An 18920-nucleotide genomic window follows, 5' to 3' on the forward strand; every position below is an offset into this window, starting at 1 on the left:
ATTCCTCACGGGGACGGGTGGGGACGGAGGGATTCCTCACGGGGACAGGGTGGGGACGGGTGGGATTCCTCACGGGGACGGGTGGGACTTTGGCGGGGACGGGTGGGATTTCTGTCCCCGCGCAACTCTCTACTCCGGAAACTGAAGAACCATGGGGTGGACGGTGATGTACATAGATGGATTAGAAACTGGTTGGTGGGTAGGAAACAGAGGGTAGGGGTGAAGGGCCACTACTCAGACTGGAGGAGGGTCACGAGTGGTGTTCCGCAGGGCTCGGTGCTCGGGCCGCTGCTATTTAATATATTCATAAATGATCTAGAAACAGGGACAAAGTGTGAGACAATAAAATTTGCAGACGACACCAAACTATTTAGTGGAGCTCGGACTAAAGAGGACTACGAAGAATTGCAAAGGGACTTGAACAAACTAGGGGAATGGGCGACGAGATGACAGATGAAGTTCAACGTTGAGAAATGTAAAGTATTGCATCTGGGAAGCAGAAACCCGAGGTACAACTATACGATGGGAGGGATGTTAGTGAATGAGAGTACCCAAGAAAGGGACGTGGGGGTAATGGTGGACATGACAATGAAGCCGACGGCACAGTGCGCAGCGGCTGCTAAGAGAGCGAATAGAATGCTAGGTAAAATCAAGAAGGGTATTAAAATCAGGATGAAAGAAGTCATCCTGCCGTTGTATCGGGCAATGGTGCGCCCGTATCTGGAATATTGCGTCCAATATTGGTCACCATACCTTAAGAAGGATATGGCATTACTCGAGAGGGTTCAGAGGAGAGCGACGCGTTTGATAAAAGGGATGGAAAACCTTTCATACGCTGAGAGATTGGAGAAACTGGGTCTCTTTTCCCTGGAGAAGAGGAGACTTAGAGGTGATATGATAGAGACTTATAAGATCATGAGGTGCATAGAGAGAGTAGAGAGGGACAGATTCTTCAAACTTTCAAAAAATAAAAGAACAAGAGGGCATTCGGAAAACTTGAAAGGGGACAGATTCAAAACAAATGCTAGGAAGTTCTTCTTTACCCAGCTAGGATGTAATAGGGCAGAGTATGGTATTGGGGTTTAAGAAAGGATTGGACAATTTCCTGCTGGAAAGGGGGATAGATGGGTATAAATAGAGGATCACTGTACAGGTCCTGGACCTGTTGGGCCGCCGCGTGAGCGGGCTGCTGGGCATGATGGACCCCCAGGTCTGACCCAGCAGAGGCACTGCTTATGTTCAAGAGGGAGGAATGTTGGACATGGTGGTGGAGGGAATGAAGGAAAAGATGTGGCATGGTGCTGGAGAGGGGTGATAGAAGGAGAAATGTTGGGCATGAGCAAAAGATGTTGGGGGATAAGAGAGGGAGAAATGTTGGATGTTGCAGTAAAGGGAGTTGGAAAAATGCACTCTCTCTACTCCCTTTGCAGCAAGGGAGGGAATGAGAGAGAGAGAGAGATGGTGGACAGTGAAAGAGAGGGAAATGTTGCATATGGGGTGGAGGAGAGAGGAAGAAATGCTGTGGAGGGGAAAATGAGCACTTTGTGTAGTTTAATTTTGAGGTTACCATTATGTATTGTTAATAAGATTATATTGTGTGTACAGAATATGAAAAATGAAATGGCATTTACAAGTACTATTATGGGGGTGGAGTCTGGGGTAGAGCTTTTCGGGCCCCCCCTCCCCACCCAACAAAAAAACATTCCACTGCCTATGAACTAAGGGATTAGTGAATTGCATTTAGTGAGAATGATTAAAACAGATATAGGTACTTTACAAGTGATGCAGCAGAGGGAAGGTCCTGGCGTGGAAGGCTATGAAGCGGCCCGTTCAGAGTGTTGCCGCCACCGCTGTTTTTGGATGCCTTGGAGGTATGTCAATCTCATGGTGGGAGGGTCTGTGCAGTTCTACTGCAAAGGGGGATGGAAGAGAGGGATAGAAAGATGCTGCACATGTGGGGGGGGGGGGGGGTAGAAAGGAAAGAGGAAGAATTGGGGTGGAGGAGAGGAAGGGAGAGATGATTGTTGTACATGAAAAAAATGACATCCCTCGAAAATAAGCCCTAATGCATTTTTTTGGAGCTAAAATTAATATAAGACCCTGACTTATTTTGGGGGAAACACGGTAGAAAGATGCTGGACTAGATGGACCTTTGGTTTGACCCTTTATATAGTGATAAATACAAGAGTTTATTTCCAGGAGTAAGGGCCATGTTAAAGAAATTCCATCAATGTTAAGAACAGGGCAAAGGATTCAACAGTTTGCCATTGCTCCTTTACATGCATATTAGTCTGATGTACTTAAATCATAATCCTTTGTAATACCATGAATAAAGCTAAATTAGTGTGAAAGACCAAATCTATTTTAAATTAAATGGTTGAGAACATCAGCTATACTGGTATGTGCTCTAGTATGCTGAACGACTGTACCTATCCACAAAGCTTGCTTTTTCTTTTAAAGCAGCAGCTTTTCCAATTCACAGCAAAAATGACATTTGCATTTAGAAGATGAAGGATTTATAGAGTCCATTAGAAAACAAATACAGTGGTACCTTGGATTACGAGCATAATCCATTCCAGGAGCATGCTCGTAATCCAAAATGCTCGTTTATTAAAGCGAGTTTCCCCATAGGAAATGATGGAAACTCGCTTTGATAGGTTCCCTCCCCCAAGGCCAGCAGCGCTGCTCCCCCCTCACGAGAACTGGCATTGCTCCCCCCCGCGAACTGGAACCCTCCCCCCCGCGATCCGCACACACACACACCCCCCGAACCCCTCCTTACTTTGCTGTAGCCTCTGCAGCGGCACCGGCACCAGCATGTCCTGTGCGTGGCGCCGGTGCCTGAAGATCTGCTTCCTGTGCTGGGCCTTGAGAGTTCACGTTCAACGTGAACTCTCAGGCCTTGAGCATGCGCACATGCTCAAGGCCCAGCACAGGAAGCAGATTTTCAGGCACCGGCACCACGCACAGGACATGCTGGTGCCGGTGCCGCTGCAGAGGCTACAGCAAAGTAAGGAGGGTTCGGGTGGGTTGGGGGGGACCTCAGGTCGTGGCGGGGGAGTGCCCGATGGTAGCGGGGGGGGGGGGGGTGTGTGTGCTCGCAAATCGAAGCGCGCTGTTTCCAAGGCGCCAATTTTGCGAATGTTTTGCTCGTCTTGCAAAACACTCGCAAACCGGCGCACTCGTAAACCGAGGTACCACTGTATAGGCATTTAAATAAATGCAGGTAATGGGCCACACATTTCTCTGAATTTAGTATAGGCCAGCATACGGCAGCTCAGCAAAGTTTTCACAAGTTAGCAATTACTGTTACCTGTGGCAGTGCCCTTATGGAGGTGATGCCGTCAGCAGACCAATTGGTGTTCACCTTAGAGAGGCCGTTCTGCTGCAGAGTCTTTAAGCATGTGAGGAATGATAGATTTCTGTAGAAGCTCTCTATAGAAACCACTTTCCTGACAATGGGCCCAGGCGTCAGCACCATTCCTAGAGGCCAGGAATGCAGTACTGTACTTTGAGTCCAAGCCTTATCAAAAGAACTGTTTGCAGAGGTTTGAGTAGCTTGAATAGGTGATCCTGGCAATGATGATATGTACTTTTCTGCTTCTACATCTGTGTCATCCAGTTCCTTGGCTGCCAGAGCATTCAATTTTGCCTTAAAACAAAACAGGTGATTCTTAAACATTTGGAAGAGTTCGGTATTGTTTTTACACTTAAGTGGCTATTTTAAAGGCTACTACTTACACATATGTATCCATGTATTTCAAGGGGTTTTTTTTCTGTGGGATTTTTAAAGTATATGTGGAACTCCTGTTCTGCAGCAGCAATATATGTATACCTCCCAAAATTTTCCTAGCTGCATTTACACTTGCTTTGTGTCACACATACAGTGATGTGAAAAAGTTTGTCCCCTCCCAATTTCCCCTATTATTGCATATGTCACACTGAATGTTTTTTAATCTTTAACCAAAATGTTATATTATTAGACAAAGGAGACCTGAGATTATGTACTTACTCCGATAAGCTCTTTTCCAGTAGATAGGTGAGACATTCTAGACAGCTGGGTTATTTCCCCATACCCGCATGCTACAGAAAGAATCCACTATGCCTCTGGTGTACTGTGCAGTTTAGCGCCCTCTACAGTTAATACCCAAGCATCAAGGAGCACCCAATCTACGTGAAGTAGAGACACCTGTAACAACAGGCTAAACAAATTGTTCTGCTCAAAAGTAACTAAATAGTATCATTAACCGCCAACACTGGCTTCAGTGGAGCTCAGAAAATACTCCCCAATAAATGGAACATATATATACAAAATCTTCCAAGCCCTCAAGGGCTGACAGGCATCTAAGAATCATCTTTTAGAAGCATAACAGACTGAAAAGTTTAAGCAGGTGCAAGAAAGACAGGGCTGGGAGTCTAGAACAGGGGTGTCAAAGTCCCTCCTCGAAGGCCACAATCCAGTTGGGTTTTCAGGATTTCCCCAATGAATATGCATGAGATCTATTTGCATGCATTGCTTTCATTGTATGCTAATGGATTTCATGCATATTCATTGGGGAAATCCTGAAAACCCAACTGGATTGCGGCCCTTGAGGAGGGACTTTGACACCCTAGGTCTAGAATGTCTTACCTATCTACTGGAAAAGAGCTTACAAGGAGGGTAAGTACCTTAAGTGCAATAAGTGAGACAGTCTAGATAGCTGGCGATTAACATATGCTACTGCCGTCACATTGTTGGAGAAGAACCTTACCGCTTGGCCCTCCAGAGTCTTCTGCAATCTCATCAGAGCCAGACAAATGGCTTTGAGTTCCAACCAGTTGATGGGCCACTTTCTCTATGAGGGTGACCTGAATGGCTCCCCAGTCCCGAAGACTGGCATCCGTCATCACCACGATACAGGATGCAATGTAGAATGGTACGCACAAGAGTGGGCAAAAGCACCAGTCCATGCTTACTTGAGCCTCCAGAGTCAATGGCAGATAAGTCTGCAAGGCATCTTGGTGTGGTGCCCAGCAAGAAAGGAAGGCATGCTGAAGAGGTTGAATGAGCACCCTTGCTCAAGAAATTGCATCCAATGAGGCAACTATAGATTCTAGAACCTGAAGATAAGCCCACGCCGATGGAGCCGACTGCTCTAGAAGACAAGAAATTTGGGCACACCGCTTCTGTATGTGAGCTACTGCCAAATAGACACAGCCCTCAGCCGTATCAAAGAAGACTCCCAGGTAATCCAGCAACTACATGGGCGTCAGATTTCTCTTCCTGAAGTTGACAATCCAGCCCAGGTCCTCCAGCACCTGGAGCACCTGCTCCACCATGAAGTGTTCCTCAGCCAACGAGGGAGCTCTGATCAGCTATCGGCTAAGCAAGGGTGAACCTGTAAACCCATTTTTCATGGGTAAGCCACCATTACCACCAACACCTTGGAGAAGATTTGAGGAGCTGTCGGCAGCCCAAAGGGCAGGGCCGAGATCTGGCAATGCTGAACCAGAACATAAAACCACAGAAATTGGGGGGGGGGAGGGCAGAAAAATGGGAATGTACAATTACACCTCTAAGAGTCAGCGAGGCAAGAAACTCCCCTGGAGTCCCTGCTGCAATGACCGAATAAGGAAACTGTGGAACCACGGGGTGGAAGGGGACATACACAGATGGATCAAAAACTGGTTGGCAAACAGGAAACAGAGGGTAGGAGTAAAGGGACACTATTCTGACTGGAAAGGGGTCACAAGTGGCGTCCCACAAGGGTCAGTGCTGGGACCGCTGCTATTCAATATATTTATTAATGACTTGGAAACAGGGACAAAGTGTGAAGTTATAAAATTTGCGGATGACACAAAACTCTCCGGTAAGGTTAGATCTGTAGAGGAATGTAAAAAACTCCAAAGGGATCTGGACAAACTGAGTGAGTGGGCAGATAAATGGCAGATGAGTTTTAATGTGGAGAAATGTAAAGTTATGCACATAGGGAAAGGGAACCTGATGTACAACTACATGATGGGGGGGATGACATTGGGAAAAGGCAACCTAGAAAAGGACTTGGGGGTTTTGGTGGATAAAACAATGAAACCGGCAGCACAATGCGCAGCGGCCTCAAAAAAGGCGAACAGAATGTTGGGCATTATCAAAAAAGGTATCACTACCAGAACCAAGGAAGTTATCCTCCCGCTGTACAGGGCAATGGTGCGACCGCATCTGGAGTACTGCGTCCAGTACTGGTCGCCGTACCTAAAGAAAGATATGGCGATACTCGAGAGGGTCCAGAGAAGAGCGACAAAAATGATAAAGGGCATGGAAAACCTCTCGTATGCTGAGAGGCTGGAGAAGTTGGGGCTCTTTTCCCTAGAAAAGAGGAGACTTAGAGGGGATATGATAGAAACTTATAAGATCATGAAGGGTATAGTGAAGGTAGAGAGAGACAGATTTTTTCAGACTGGCGGGGGCAACAAGAACTAGAGGACACTCAAAAAAATTGAAGGGAGATAGTTTTAGAACAAATGCTAGGAAGTTCTTCTTTACCCAGAGGGTGGTGGACACCTGGAATGCGCTTCCAGAGGGGGTGGTTGAGCAGAGTACGGTTTTGGGTTTCAAAAAGGGATTGGACGAATTCCTGAGGGGTAAGGGAATCCAGGGGTACAATTAGAGGGTTACTATACAAGACAAAATGCTCTTGAGTAATAGATCACTACAGGTCATTGACCTGGGGGGCCGCCGCGGGAGCGGACTGCTGGGCATGATGGACCTATGGTCTGACTCGGCAGAGGCCATGCTTATGTGCTTATGTGCTTAAGACGGTTTGGGTCCACTATCAGGCATGGGCTTAGGGCAATGGTCCATCACAGAATCCATGAAATCATTCAGGCCTTTGCCAAGAAACAAGTGCCCCTTAAAAAGCAGCCTAGCTAATATCGCCTTTAAAATGGAAACATCTGTGACCTGACTGGATCCATGCTGCAAACCTGCTTTCAGCTCTCACAGTAGCTGCCACAATGCTGGAAATTGGTCCTCTGAAAGTTCAGACTCCTCTGTCTGACTATACCTCCCACCCCTGCAGACCAACGGATGCGGAGGTGCGAAGATGCTGATGGCACCTGTGAAACACTGCTGAGCCTCCTAAGGGCGCCTAACAGCCTAGACTCGACTCCTGCTTAACAGTAAATGAGACACTTCAGGGACAGCACCAAGTTCCAGATAAAACTATGCGTGCTGTCCAACAGGTACCCAAAAAGGGATCGGCCTGTCAGCTACAGAACAGTCTGTGAATTCTCAAGCAGGCAGAGCTTCCAAGTCACATTAAGCACGAAATTACCAAGAAAGAGGAGAGCAGAACACACATAACTGCAGCCTGCATGTAGAAGGAAAAAACTGTAGAGGGCGCTAAACTGCACCATAAAATACACCAGAGGCAGACTGAAAAATCCATAGTGGATTCCTTCTACAACATGCTGGTATGGGGAAATAACCCAGCTGTCTAGAATGTCTCATCTATTGTTCTGGAAACAGGTTTTTGGGATTTTTTTACATTGTTCCTTAAATAAATGATGCAATCCATATTGCCCATGTGAAAAACTGTAATATTTTGGTTAAAGATCAGAAGCCATTCAGTATGACATATATGCCATAATAGGAGAAATCAAGGGGGGGGGAGGAACCCCAACTTTTCACATCACTGTATCAGCTAACTATTTAGACCTGGATTTTTGAGGAACGATTGTAGGGGCAACTGTTCTTATCACACTACTGTTTTAAAACCACCCCAAAATATATTTGAGTTTTGAAGCTTGGCTCCTTACTACTATTTCTATAGTGCTACCAGATGCACGCAGCGCTGTACATTAACCACACAAGAGACAGTCTCTGCTTGAAAAAGTTTACAATCTAATTAACTGGCTCCCCCCCTTGGATAGTTATCTTTGGTTCCAGTACTTAGATGTAGGTAGCAAAATTCATCAATCACTTCTATGTACAAAGGTTCAAGCAATGCTAACTTTTTAAAAAAATACTTTTTAAATAAAGTGGCTCTTCCTGCTGAATGTGCCACCATAATATATAATAATAATAATATACCGCAGTACCGTGAAGTTCTATGCAGTTTACAAAAGATTAAGTAAAGGTACAAATTGACTGACTTTTAAGAGGGTAGAAGAAAGAGAGTAATAGGACATGAAATTCATTGTTAAGGAGAAAGTGATCAATAGGACAAGTTATATGAATATATGAATTTTTTACTGTGGACTTATCACATTTACCCCTCCCCCTTTTTTTTTTTAACAAAACTGTGATAGCGTTTTTTTAGCACAGGCCGATGAGCTGAATGCTCCGTGCTGTTCCCGACGCTCACAGAGTTCATAGGAGCAGCGTGGAGCATTCAGCACATCGGCCTGCACTAAAAACTGCTATCAAAGTTTTGTAAAGGAGGGGGGTTAGTTAGTTACATTTGTCATTTTCAGCAGGATTGCTGGCCTTTGTATTTTTGACTCCTAGTTAAGTGAAATCAATTAATTGTGTGTGATGATATAGGCCACTATCCCTTTCATTAAAAGTACATACTTGCCACTTCCTCCAGGCTCGCTTGATAATAGAAGCAGCTTTGTGCATCCTCTTAATATGCATCCTTATTAACCAGGATCTAACAGCTAAGGATTGAAAACAAAATTTAAATTAAAACCCTTATACAGTACTCTCTCAGTTAACCGGCACCCATGGGGATTGGTCGATGCCAAATAAATGTAGTTTCTGGTTGCTTAAGTTACTATTAAAAACAGGCCTAACTAATACTCTATTCCATACTATGCCACATCATAAACTGTTCCTGACAAACTACCTGACATGTGGTAGGCAAAGCGTGGGCAGACTCAGGTGTGGCGTGCCAAGTTTATACTTAAATTTCCACCAGAAATTGTTTTTATTTTTGGTTTTATTAAAAATATTACAGTATTTATGGAAAAATTATGTTCTTACCTGTTAATTTTCTTTCCCTTAGACGCAGCAGATGAATCCAGAGACCAATGGGATAGCTCACATCTACCAGCAGGCGGAGATAGAGAAACTGATTAACAGGTGGTCCTATTGGCTGGCACTCCTCCTGTATCTCCAGTATAGCTCCTTGCCCAAGCACACGTAACCAGCAATAAGCATAGCATGTAAAAAACTTTTCCCAAAACAAATCTCAAAATGCAATAATACAGAAAACAACCTGCCATAATAATAAACTGCGAAAGTTGCAAAAGAAAAAACCGAGAGACAATATCCAGAAAGGGTGGGGCTCTGGATTCATCTGCTGCGTCTAAGGGAAAGAAAATTAACAGTTAAGAACATAATTTTTCCTTCCCTAGCAACAGCAGCAGATGAATCCAGAGACCAATGGGATGTAGCAAAGCAATCCTCAATCTGGGTGGGAAGCAAACGCCGCCTCCGCAACAACCGAAGCACAAAACGCCCCTACCGCATGCGCCCCCACATCCAAGCAGAAATGCGGAGAGAAAGCACTCTCGGAAGACCAATTAGCTGCGAGACAAATCTCCTCCAAGAAAAAAACCTCTGGGCCGAGCCCAAGAAGTAGCCATCGCTCCAGCGGAATGGTCATGAAGTTCTTTCGCCAACCACTTCCCTGCCAGCAAGCAAGCATAAAGAATGTCCTCCTGGACCCATTGAGCGATGGAGGCTTCGGACGCCACCAAACGTTTGAGGCGTCCCTTGAAGAATACAAAAAGGAGATATAAACAACTAAAAGTCGTTAGAAACCGAGCTCACAGAGAACGCTACGTACATATAAAAAAATGCAGTGAATAAAAGCACTCTCCCAATTTCTCCTCCCAGGAAGAAGGAAGGAAAAGCTAGCATGACATAAAAGAAAGGATGACACCCCCCTAGAAAGAAATAATGGTACCATCCGAACTGATACCCCATATTTCGGAAATCAGAAATAGGAATCCCCGTTGAACAAGGCCTGCAACATAGAAAACTGCAGAGCTGAAGCCATGGCCACAAAAACCCCATGTTCAACGGCACAGCCCTTTAGAGTCCCAAAAGACAAGGATGAAATGAAGCCTTCGGTAAACTGAGAAGAAGTACGTGAAGATTGTATTCCAAACCGGGCTTTCTAAGAGGCGCATGAATATACCGCACTCTGTTTAGGACCTGAACTACATGAAGCTGAGAAGTAAGCGAAGAGCAATATACCTAGCCCTTGTAACAAGCCAAGAATGGCACTAGAAGCTGAAGGGAATTGAACGCTAAGCCCTCGGCAATACACCTGTGCCAAAAAGGAACTCTGGAGTGGTTCAAACGTTAAGAAGCACCCAAGAAAGGAAAAACCTCCAAAAGGAAGCAGAAGCCACAGGAGAAGACGTCTGTAGCACCTGGATAAGAGAAGAAACAACCTGCTTCGCATAACCCTTACACGTCAGCCAAGATTTTTCAAAAAACTAGGTCGTAATACTAAAGTAGTACAAATATCCATGTTGAACGGACCCTAGGCGAGCAAAGCCAGAGATACCAGGAAACTTCTTAGTCCGGCTGTCGAAAGACTCATCAAATCCGCAAAGTAAGGATGGCACCGCCAATCCAGAGATTCTACAAATACTGTGCCCGGAAAGCGAGCTCGAGGTGGCAAATCCAAGCCATCATCAGCCAGCGGAAAACACTGAAAAAGAGAAGGCAGAAGCGAGAAAGGAGCCATGCAGCTACCCCCTCTAACTCCCACTCCCTGGGCCCGCTGAAGAAGCTAGGCAGCTTAGAATTGAGAGACGAGGCCATGAGGTCTAGGTCAAGCAGATCTCACGTCCATAAAAAGAGCTAGAACGCTTGAGCCACAAATCTCAATATCCAGGATGCAGAAGATTACACTATTACTAACATGCACACTTTCCAGAGCGTACACAGCGCTGTACACTGTAACATACAAGAAATGGGCCATGCTCAGATTCCGCGGAGAGAAAGTCTATCCAAACTCTTATCCTGATCCATAAAAGGATCTGCCAACAGAAGACGAAGATGAGAGTCCACCCATTGAAGCAGAACAACTTCACCTGCCAATGAGTACAACACCTACTGCCCAAGCAGTAGAGAAATACCCCCATCCTAATACTGACCAAAAGGACCCTCAGCGGCAATCCGGAAGAATGATCTGAAGCTCCAGAAAGGTAGCCTAACCCTGCTCAAGAGCAGAAGAATGAACAAGTACTGAGTCGCCTCTGAAGACCAGACTCCAGGAGCTGAGGATGGAAGCCACGGAGCCCCCCAACCCGACAGCCCGGGATGGTCGGTGGTCATGAGATAGTCCAGCAAAGACCGAGGCATGCCTTGAAAAGAGAAATCGTGCTGAGCCACCAAATCATACAGAGTGATGCAGGAGGAGCATACCAAATAATTGGTGCCCTGAGATACCGGGAACCACCGGAACAAAAGCGACTGCTATAGCGTAAGAAGGGGAAAGCAAGCCGAAGTCCCCAGTGGAGTCAGCAATATGGATCCCAGAAACTGTACAGAATCCCATACTCTTGGTCATGGTAAGCGAAGAAGAATACCTATCTGAGACCAAGACCCCACGCCCAAGTCTCCGGAAATAAACACATGTCTCTCCTATATGAATAAAAACATCACCCCGATATACCTATAAATAGTACAGGAGAAAAGAGCGCTGTGCAAATTCAAAGATGCACGTGTAAAGAACCGTGTCAGTCAAATGGCCCGACTGGAAGTCGTCCGAATCAAGCAGGCAGTCAAGAAGAAATTAGATGAATCGCCTGGTAGCGCCAAAACGGTACCACCGCCCACATCACCTAAAACATTCGTGAAGCCTTGGGTAGGCGAAATGGCATGTGCCAAAACCGAAAGCGCCGCTTCAAGAGAGGCAGGCAAACCAAGTGCCGATTCGGAGTCCATAGAGAAAATGTAAATATACTCCCAGGTTGTTTGCAGAAATGTGTAACCCCGAGAAACTAATTCAGCAGAATGGGATCCAGCCTGCCCAATGGCCCCGTCTCGGGCACCTTGCAGTAAGTGGAACAACATCCCTTAGTTCCTGAAGAACTACAAGAACTGTCCTGAGGACCAGTAACACTGAATAGGGAAACACAAAACATAGAGACTCCAAGAACGAACTGGAAACCTGAGGAGGATGCAAAGATGCAAGCATCCTGAAAAATCTTCACAGCCCCCTGACCTGACATTATAGCGTCTTCTCCCTCATGAGAAAGCCTGAAGAGTCATTGGAAGAAGTCAAGATCCCCTCAGAATGAAGTGCAGAAGGTGAGGGAATGGCAGGATGAGACTGTAGGATCTGCAAGAAGAGTCTCCTAGGAAAAATCAAGTTTCACAATGTAAAGAGGAATATACTAGAACCATGAAAACAGTACTAACCCCATGCAACATGAGCGAAATACGTATGTCCTTTAAAGTGAATATGTACTAGACTCAAGGTGTTGCATCTACCGTCCTGTGGAAAACAACAGCATCCTTACAGGTAGCAGACAAAGCTCACATCGCTAATGAGAGCTTCAGGGATGAGGCTAACAGCCACATAGCGCGTGATCCTCCACGGGTTTGATAGAATAGGTAACTGGCTCCTGGTTAAAAGGAGCTGTACAGCCCTTCCTGTCTGTTCGGGGGGGCCCGTCTAGCATGTGCCATGAGAAAATGGTGACAGGAGAAACCAGCGTGATAAGCATGGAAATCTGAAGTCCAGGCCCCCTCAGAAATAGAGAAAGAGAGTCCTGGCCGCAGGAAGATGCGCAGTGTCATTATGCCCACAGAGACAGCCCGAACTTGGAAACTGTTTGTACTACCTTTAGGCATATATATCCTGTGCCACTACTAGACACATGCAGCTCAGCACAGAGGCCCAAATAAGGACAGTTACCAACAAAGGCTCAATCTGCAGGGACCCCAAGAGAGACAATGAGATACCTGTGTGAAATACAGGGCACTATCTTACTGCTGATCTCACCGTGCCGTGAGTTGCCGTATGTCGCCCCAGTCCGGAGACAAACCGAGACTGGGTGACCTAGCACAGGTCAGAGTCTCTCTGGTAAACCCCTTGAGTGCTAACCCCAGAGTCCGATTAAACAAGCAGCTTCCTTTAAGGGAGTACAGCAGGAACACAGACATAGACATATAGAGCTGCCCAAGCTTGTCCCAAAGCTGGTGAAACACATACAACTTGTCTGAACCGGAAAGGAGAGAAGCCTCGGCATACCCTGACCAAAGTCAGCTGGAAATAAACTACTGGAACGCTGCAGCTCTCCAGCCATCGCCGGAGACCCAAGCGCACGCCTGATTCTGACACGTGGCCGCTGCATCAACGCTCCTAGAAACATAGTCGGATTCAAGCCCCGCAAAATTTACCCTGCCGCGGTTGCATAGAAGTAAAATCAGACTCAGGGAATAACCAGAAGAACGGCCCACAGCGCCGGAAAAAACATGTCCCATCTCATGCTGCTATAAACTGGCACCTGCACAATCAGCTGCACATGGCCGTGACAAACACCGATGAAAGAGAGCCTCAGAATAAAGAGGACTACTATTGCTGCACTGAAACTCAACAATGAGAACAAGTGTGAGCATGAAATTGCACCGCTACTGCCGCGCTGTAACCAACAAGGAAACCAAGCGCGTGCATGCAAAGGGCGGGAAGTCCCGGCTCCCTCCACGGATTTCTAGTCATAAAACTTAGCCTCAATAAAATATCCATGCCTTAAACGTTCGTTGACTGAACCCACATTACTAAGACTCCCAAATAGAACCTGAAGTTCAAACAGACATACTCACAAACTTGTTGTTAGGGCAGGTTGAAGCCAGTTAAATCTGGTTGATCAGCAGTAACCAGGCAGAATTGAGGAACTGTGGTCTCTTTTTTTTTTTTTTTTTTACAGAGAAGGGAAAGAAAAATATTGAGACCCAGTCAGACCCTCTATCACTGGAGGGAGGGTGAGGCAGGGACCTGGGGGGGCCCAGGTGTAACCCCTAAAGCCGGCACCGTTCAGCCGGACACCCCTGTCTCACTGAAGAGAAAATCTCAACAGGAGAAATAGCACTGCCAGCTCACTGAAGAGAAACCTCAACAGGAGAAACAGAATGGCAGTCTCACTGAAGAGAAACCTCAACAGGAGAAACAGAATGGTAGTCTCACTGAAGAGAAACCTCAACAGGAGAAAATAAAGTTCCAGCCACAGCCAGAATTCAGGAGCTAGTTGAATAGTGACCTTTTCCTGCTGGGAGATAGAGAATACTAGATAAACAGGAGGAGTGCCAGCCAATAGGACCACCTATTAATCAGTTTCTCTATCTCCGCCTGCTGGTAGATGTGGGCTATCCCATTGGTCTCTGGATTCATCTGCTGCTGTTGCTAGGGAATTGATTTTTCTTTTCTGGTTGCTTGAATTCCGGTTAACAGAGAATCTACTGTAGTTAAATCTTTCCATTGGTATTTGTTAGATTTATAATAAATTTCCAAAATAAGACTTATTTACAGCAGATATTTTATAAGGTCAAAATGATAAAAATATGGAAAGTACAGTAGATCAATGATCTGAATGGTTGTTCAAAAGTATGCATTTCCTGTAAATACTATCGTTATGATAGGTTTGGCTGCATCATTTTAGTAATGTGTCTTACAATCCTGTAAAAATAGGTATTGAAGATAGAGGCTGGACACCAAACTAATGTCATGAAAATGCATCTTTCATCCAGACCTCCCTTATCTCTATTTGAGAAAGCTCCATGGTACTAAAATTGCAACAATCTGTTCATAAGAGGTTCAAATCCTACACTCATGATACCCAACAGGTTGCAGCCTAGGATATTACAAAGGCACGCATTTTCTCTTTTTAAAATGGTCCATTTTTTATTATTTTAATATTTATATACCACTTATGGCCTGAGTGATTTACATTCAGGTACTCAAGCACTTTCCCTATCTGTTCTGGTAGGCTCACAATCTATCTAATGCACCTGAGGCAGTGGAGGATTAAGGGCTCCTTTTACTAAGGTGCGCTAGCGGTTTTAGCATGTGCTACAATGCCGCGCGCACTAAACGCTAATGCCTCCATAGAGTTTTTTAATTTAATTTAATTTTTATTTAAGCATTTATATACCGTTTATAATTTAAGTGGTTTACATTCAGGTACTCAAGCATTTTTCCTTATCTGTCCCGGCAGGCTCACACTCTAGCTAATGTACCTGGGGCAATGGGAGATTAAGTGACTTGCCCAGGGTCACAAGGAGCAGTGTGGGATTTGAACCCACAACCTCAGGGTGCTGAGGCTGTGGCTCTAACCATTGCACCACACAACGCTTGCGTTAGTATTTTTCGTTTAGTGCATGGTTAGCGCGTGCTAATCTTTAGTGCGCACCTTAGTAAAAGGAGCCCTAAGTAACTTGCCCAGGGTCACAAGGAGCAGCATGGGTTTGACCCCCCCACAACCTCAGGGTGCTGAGACGGTAGCTCTAACCATTATGCTGCAGGTACTCGCACATATACAACACCTAGCATTAAACCAGTTCTTCAGAAGCAGCCTCTGCTCCTGCAGGATGTCAGATGCCCTTCCTCATACCTGCTTGAATAAGACTAGCTGCCTGTCTCTGCTTTGCCATTTTTCGGCGTCTGTATGTTCTCCAGCAGCATTGAATGCTGAACGCTCTCTCTGAAAGTGCTGATGCTCTTCTGGATTCAAGCAGCTCCAGCTGTGGTGGAAACAGTGAAATAATTGAAGTACTTCAGGTTTATAACAAAATAAAAAAATAAAAAAAACTATGTGCGAAAGGAACAGTCAAGTCTTAACAAATTTCATCGTTTCAAGGGCAAGGAATATCTGGTTCTTGCTCTTGAACAGTTTAAAACAGTAATACAATAACAAGGTATTTAAGATCTTTCAAAAGTCATACCAAACATGGTAGAAATGGGTTTGGGCTGGGAAAAACCCCCCCTCTTCCTGTAAAATTGCTTCAGATTTAGAGAAGAGGCAAATAATAGGAATATAAATAAAAATGCATTACTGTTTACTTATTTGTGATGATTTTATCAGTGTGCATAGAGTTGCAGAAGAAACATTAGCATTGAAAAATCCTCTTCAGATCTAAGGTTCTTGCCTCTGCCTGTTTTCTCAAACATGCTACCACGAGGCCTGGTCCAGCTTAAGCTTGAATATACTTATTTTAAATCAGTGGTCTCAAACTCGTGGCCCGGAGGCCACATGCGGCCCACCAGGTACTATTTTGAGGCCCTCAGTATGTTTATCATAATCACAAAAATAAAATAAAAGTTTCTTGATCGTATGTCTCTTTAGCTATAAATTACAATATTATTATTAAGACAGCCAAAAGAAAAGATTTATAAACTATAAAGAGTTTTTACTTCATGCAAAATTGTCATTTCTTTAATAAGACATTAACTATTTTTTCTGAGGCCCTCCAAGTACCTACAAATCCAAAATGTGGCCCTGCAAAGGGTTTGAGACCACTGTTTTAAATGGTATTTCAGAGAACTACTACTCATTGCAACATATCATTACAGTCACCAAACATACAAAGGGCAATTCTGCAACCTTGGCTCCCACATTTATGTGGAATTTATACACATTAAAAACAGCAGCATATAAACATGTGTGCGCAAACATGCATAAATGCAAAAATTATGTCAAATGCTATTCTGCAAATACCCACTTATCTTTATAGTACGTATTGGCCAAGAGTGGAGGGAGGGGTGTCCACATGGGTGGAGCACAGGCAGGATACATGCATGACTCCCATTTACACATTACATTAGTGATTTCTATTCTGCCTATACCTTGCAGTTCAAGGCGGATTACAAAAGAGCTGACTGGACATTTCCAATGAAGTTACAATAGTTTTTTTGGGGTTTTTTTGGTTACAAAAGAGGTGAGAAAGCTGGATAAATTCCGGAAGAACTTGCAATTGGATAGTAAGATGACTGTACATTTCTAGGTAATATAACTTGCAATTGGATAGTAAGATGACTGTACATTTCTAGGTAATATAACAAATAGGTTACAGTTAGGTTACAAATAATATAAACCGGTTTATATTCGGGCCAGCACCCCCTTCCAGAATTATTGTAGGCCGCCACCAGGCTCTGCACCCTGTCCCCCCCCCCTCCCATGTCCTCGTACCTTCTCTGCTGATCCCTGGTGGTCCAGAGGTGCAACGGGCAGGAGCAAGCTTTCCGCACTCCTGCCCCGCTGGTGGCTGCTGTGAGATTGGGTTTCTTCAGCCGCTGATTGGCATCGAGCAAGAGCATGCTTTGGTTCTGCTGCTTTGCACTGAGCGGCTTCCTGACTGGCTCCCGCGAATTCTCGCGATTCGAAACCCGATCTCGCGGAAGCCACCACCAACTGGGTTAGCAACGGGGCAAGAGCACGGAAAGCTCACTCCTGCCCGCTGAACCAGGGATCGGCAGAGGAGGTACGAAGACAGGGTCCAAAGCCTGGGAGGGAAGGAAAGGGGCTGGGTGCAGTGCCTGATGGGAGGGACATAAGTGGGCTGGATGCAGAGCATGGGGCTAGATGTAAAGCCCGGCAGGGAGGGGCCCTTGAATATTAAGCTGCCTGACTTATATTTGAGTCAACCATTTTTCCTCCTTTGGGGGTGGGTGGGAATGGGGGTTTCGACTTATATTCAAGTATATACAGTAACACACTGAAAGTTAAATGCATCTCTGCTGCATAGAGGTGTGGAGCAGCCACCTTAGTGCAGTGGTCAGAGAACCTGGGGAACTGGGTTTGATTCCCATTGCAGATCTTTGCGACTCTAGGCAAGTCACTTAACCCTGGGTTGCCCCAGGTACAAAATAAGTACCTGTATATGATATGCAAACTGCTTTGATTGCAACCGCAGAAAGGTGGTATAATCCAATCCCATTCCCTTTTGCCAACTCTAAGGCTGGTGTAAATGAGATACTTAAATATTAAGAGTGTTCTATAAAGGAACCAAAGTGTTTAGTTCCATTATATAATAGACTCTTATGTGTGCCCTCAGGGTACCTAAATGGAGATGCCCAGTTATAGAACTGCGTTTCAATGTTGGACAAACTTTCATTTTTTTCTAGTGTTCTTCAGCATAGCCTCTTTTGGTTTTACAATCATGCTTACCATGGAATGAGTCATAAATACTTTGGTTTTGCCACAGTGTGCCAATACATTCCTGGTTTGTGTGTCTGCTTTAATATGGAGTGAAGAAACTGCACTTTGCTCGGGTACCAAATTTTCCAAAATCTCATGCGCAACACGGCGTAATGTGTCAGCATTCTCCACTGTGTCACCTAAACCTGCAAATTAAAAGAAAAAAAAAAATTAAGTATGGGAAAGTGTGGTGCAGTGATTAAAGCTACAGCTTCAGCACCCTGAGGTTGTGGGTTCAAACCCACGCTGCTCCTTGTGACCCTAGGCAAGTCACTTAATCCCCCCATTGCCCCAGGTACGTTAGACAGATTGTGAGCCCGCCGGGACAGAGAGGGAAAACTGCTTGAGTACCTGAATAAATGCATGTAAACCGTTCTGAGCTCCCCTGGGAGAACGGTATAGAAAATTGAATAAATAAATAAAATAAATAAACAGGTGAACCATTCTGTCTGGTTTATATTACATAGAAATAGCTGTAAGGGTGGACAGCTGGAAAATGAGCAAGTAGATGGATTAAATAAACCAGCATAAAAAATTCATTTATTTAAAAAATTTCTCAACCGCCTATTCCTAGGGGGCTTTACAGAAAATAACATACATAAAATAAAGCAAACAAGACTTGTACAAACATCAAAGATCACAGATGTAGACAGTTCTCCATAATATATTAATTCAAAAACCAGAATTAGAAACATCATTCATTGGAATGCTTCTATACTGTATTTCCCCGCATATAGGCCGCACCCATATATAAGCCGAAGAAAAAGGCGACCTTTGTTTAA

At 44.9% G+C, this 18920-nt stretch overlaps 1 protein-coding gene across 9 annotated transcripts in view; it reads right to left on the minus strand.

The window, feature by feature from the left end:
• Positions 1–18920, minus strand: part of MYO19 (myosin XIX) — a 192863-nt gene that overhangs the window by 4473 nt on the left and 169470 nt on the right. For all 9 annotated transcript variants that reach the window (XM_033922186.1, XM_033922183.1, XM_033922185.1 and 6 more), the window contains 4 exons: positions 18109–18284; positions 15556–15685; positions 8552–8637; positions 3314–3652 (listed from right to left, as the gene is read on the minus strand). In XM_033922186.1, coding sequence (XP_033778077.1) covers positions 3314–3652; positions 8552–8637; positions 15556–15685; positions 18109–18284 — 731 coding nt within the window. The remainder of the gene's footprint in view (positions 1–3313; positions 3653–8551; positions 8638–15555; positions 15686–18108; positions 18285–18920) is intronic.

Source organism: Geotrypetes seraphini, chromosome 15 (genome assembly GCF_902459505.1).
Source record: "Geotrypetes seraphini chromosome 15, aGeoSer1.1, whole genome shotgun sequence".
NCBI classification, from domain to species: domain Eukaryota; kingdom Metazoa; phylum Chordata; class Amphibia; order Gymnophiona; family Dermophiidae; genus Geotrypetes; species Geotrypetes seraphini.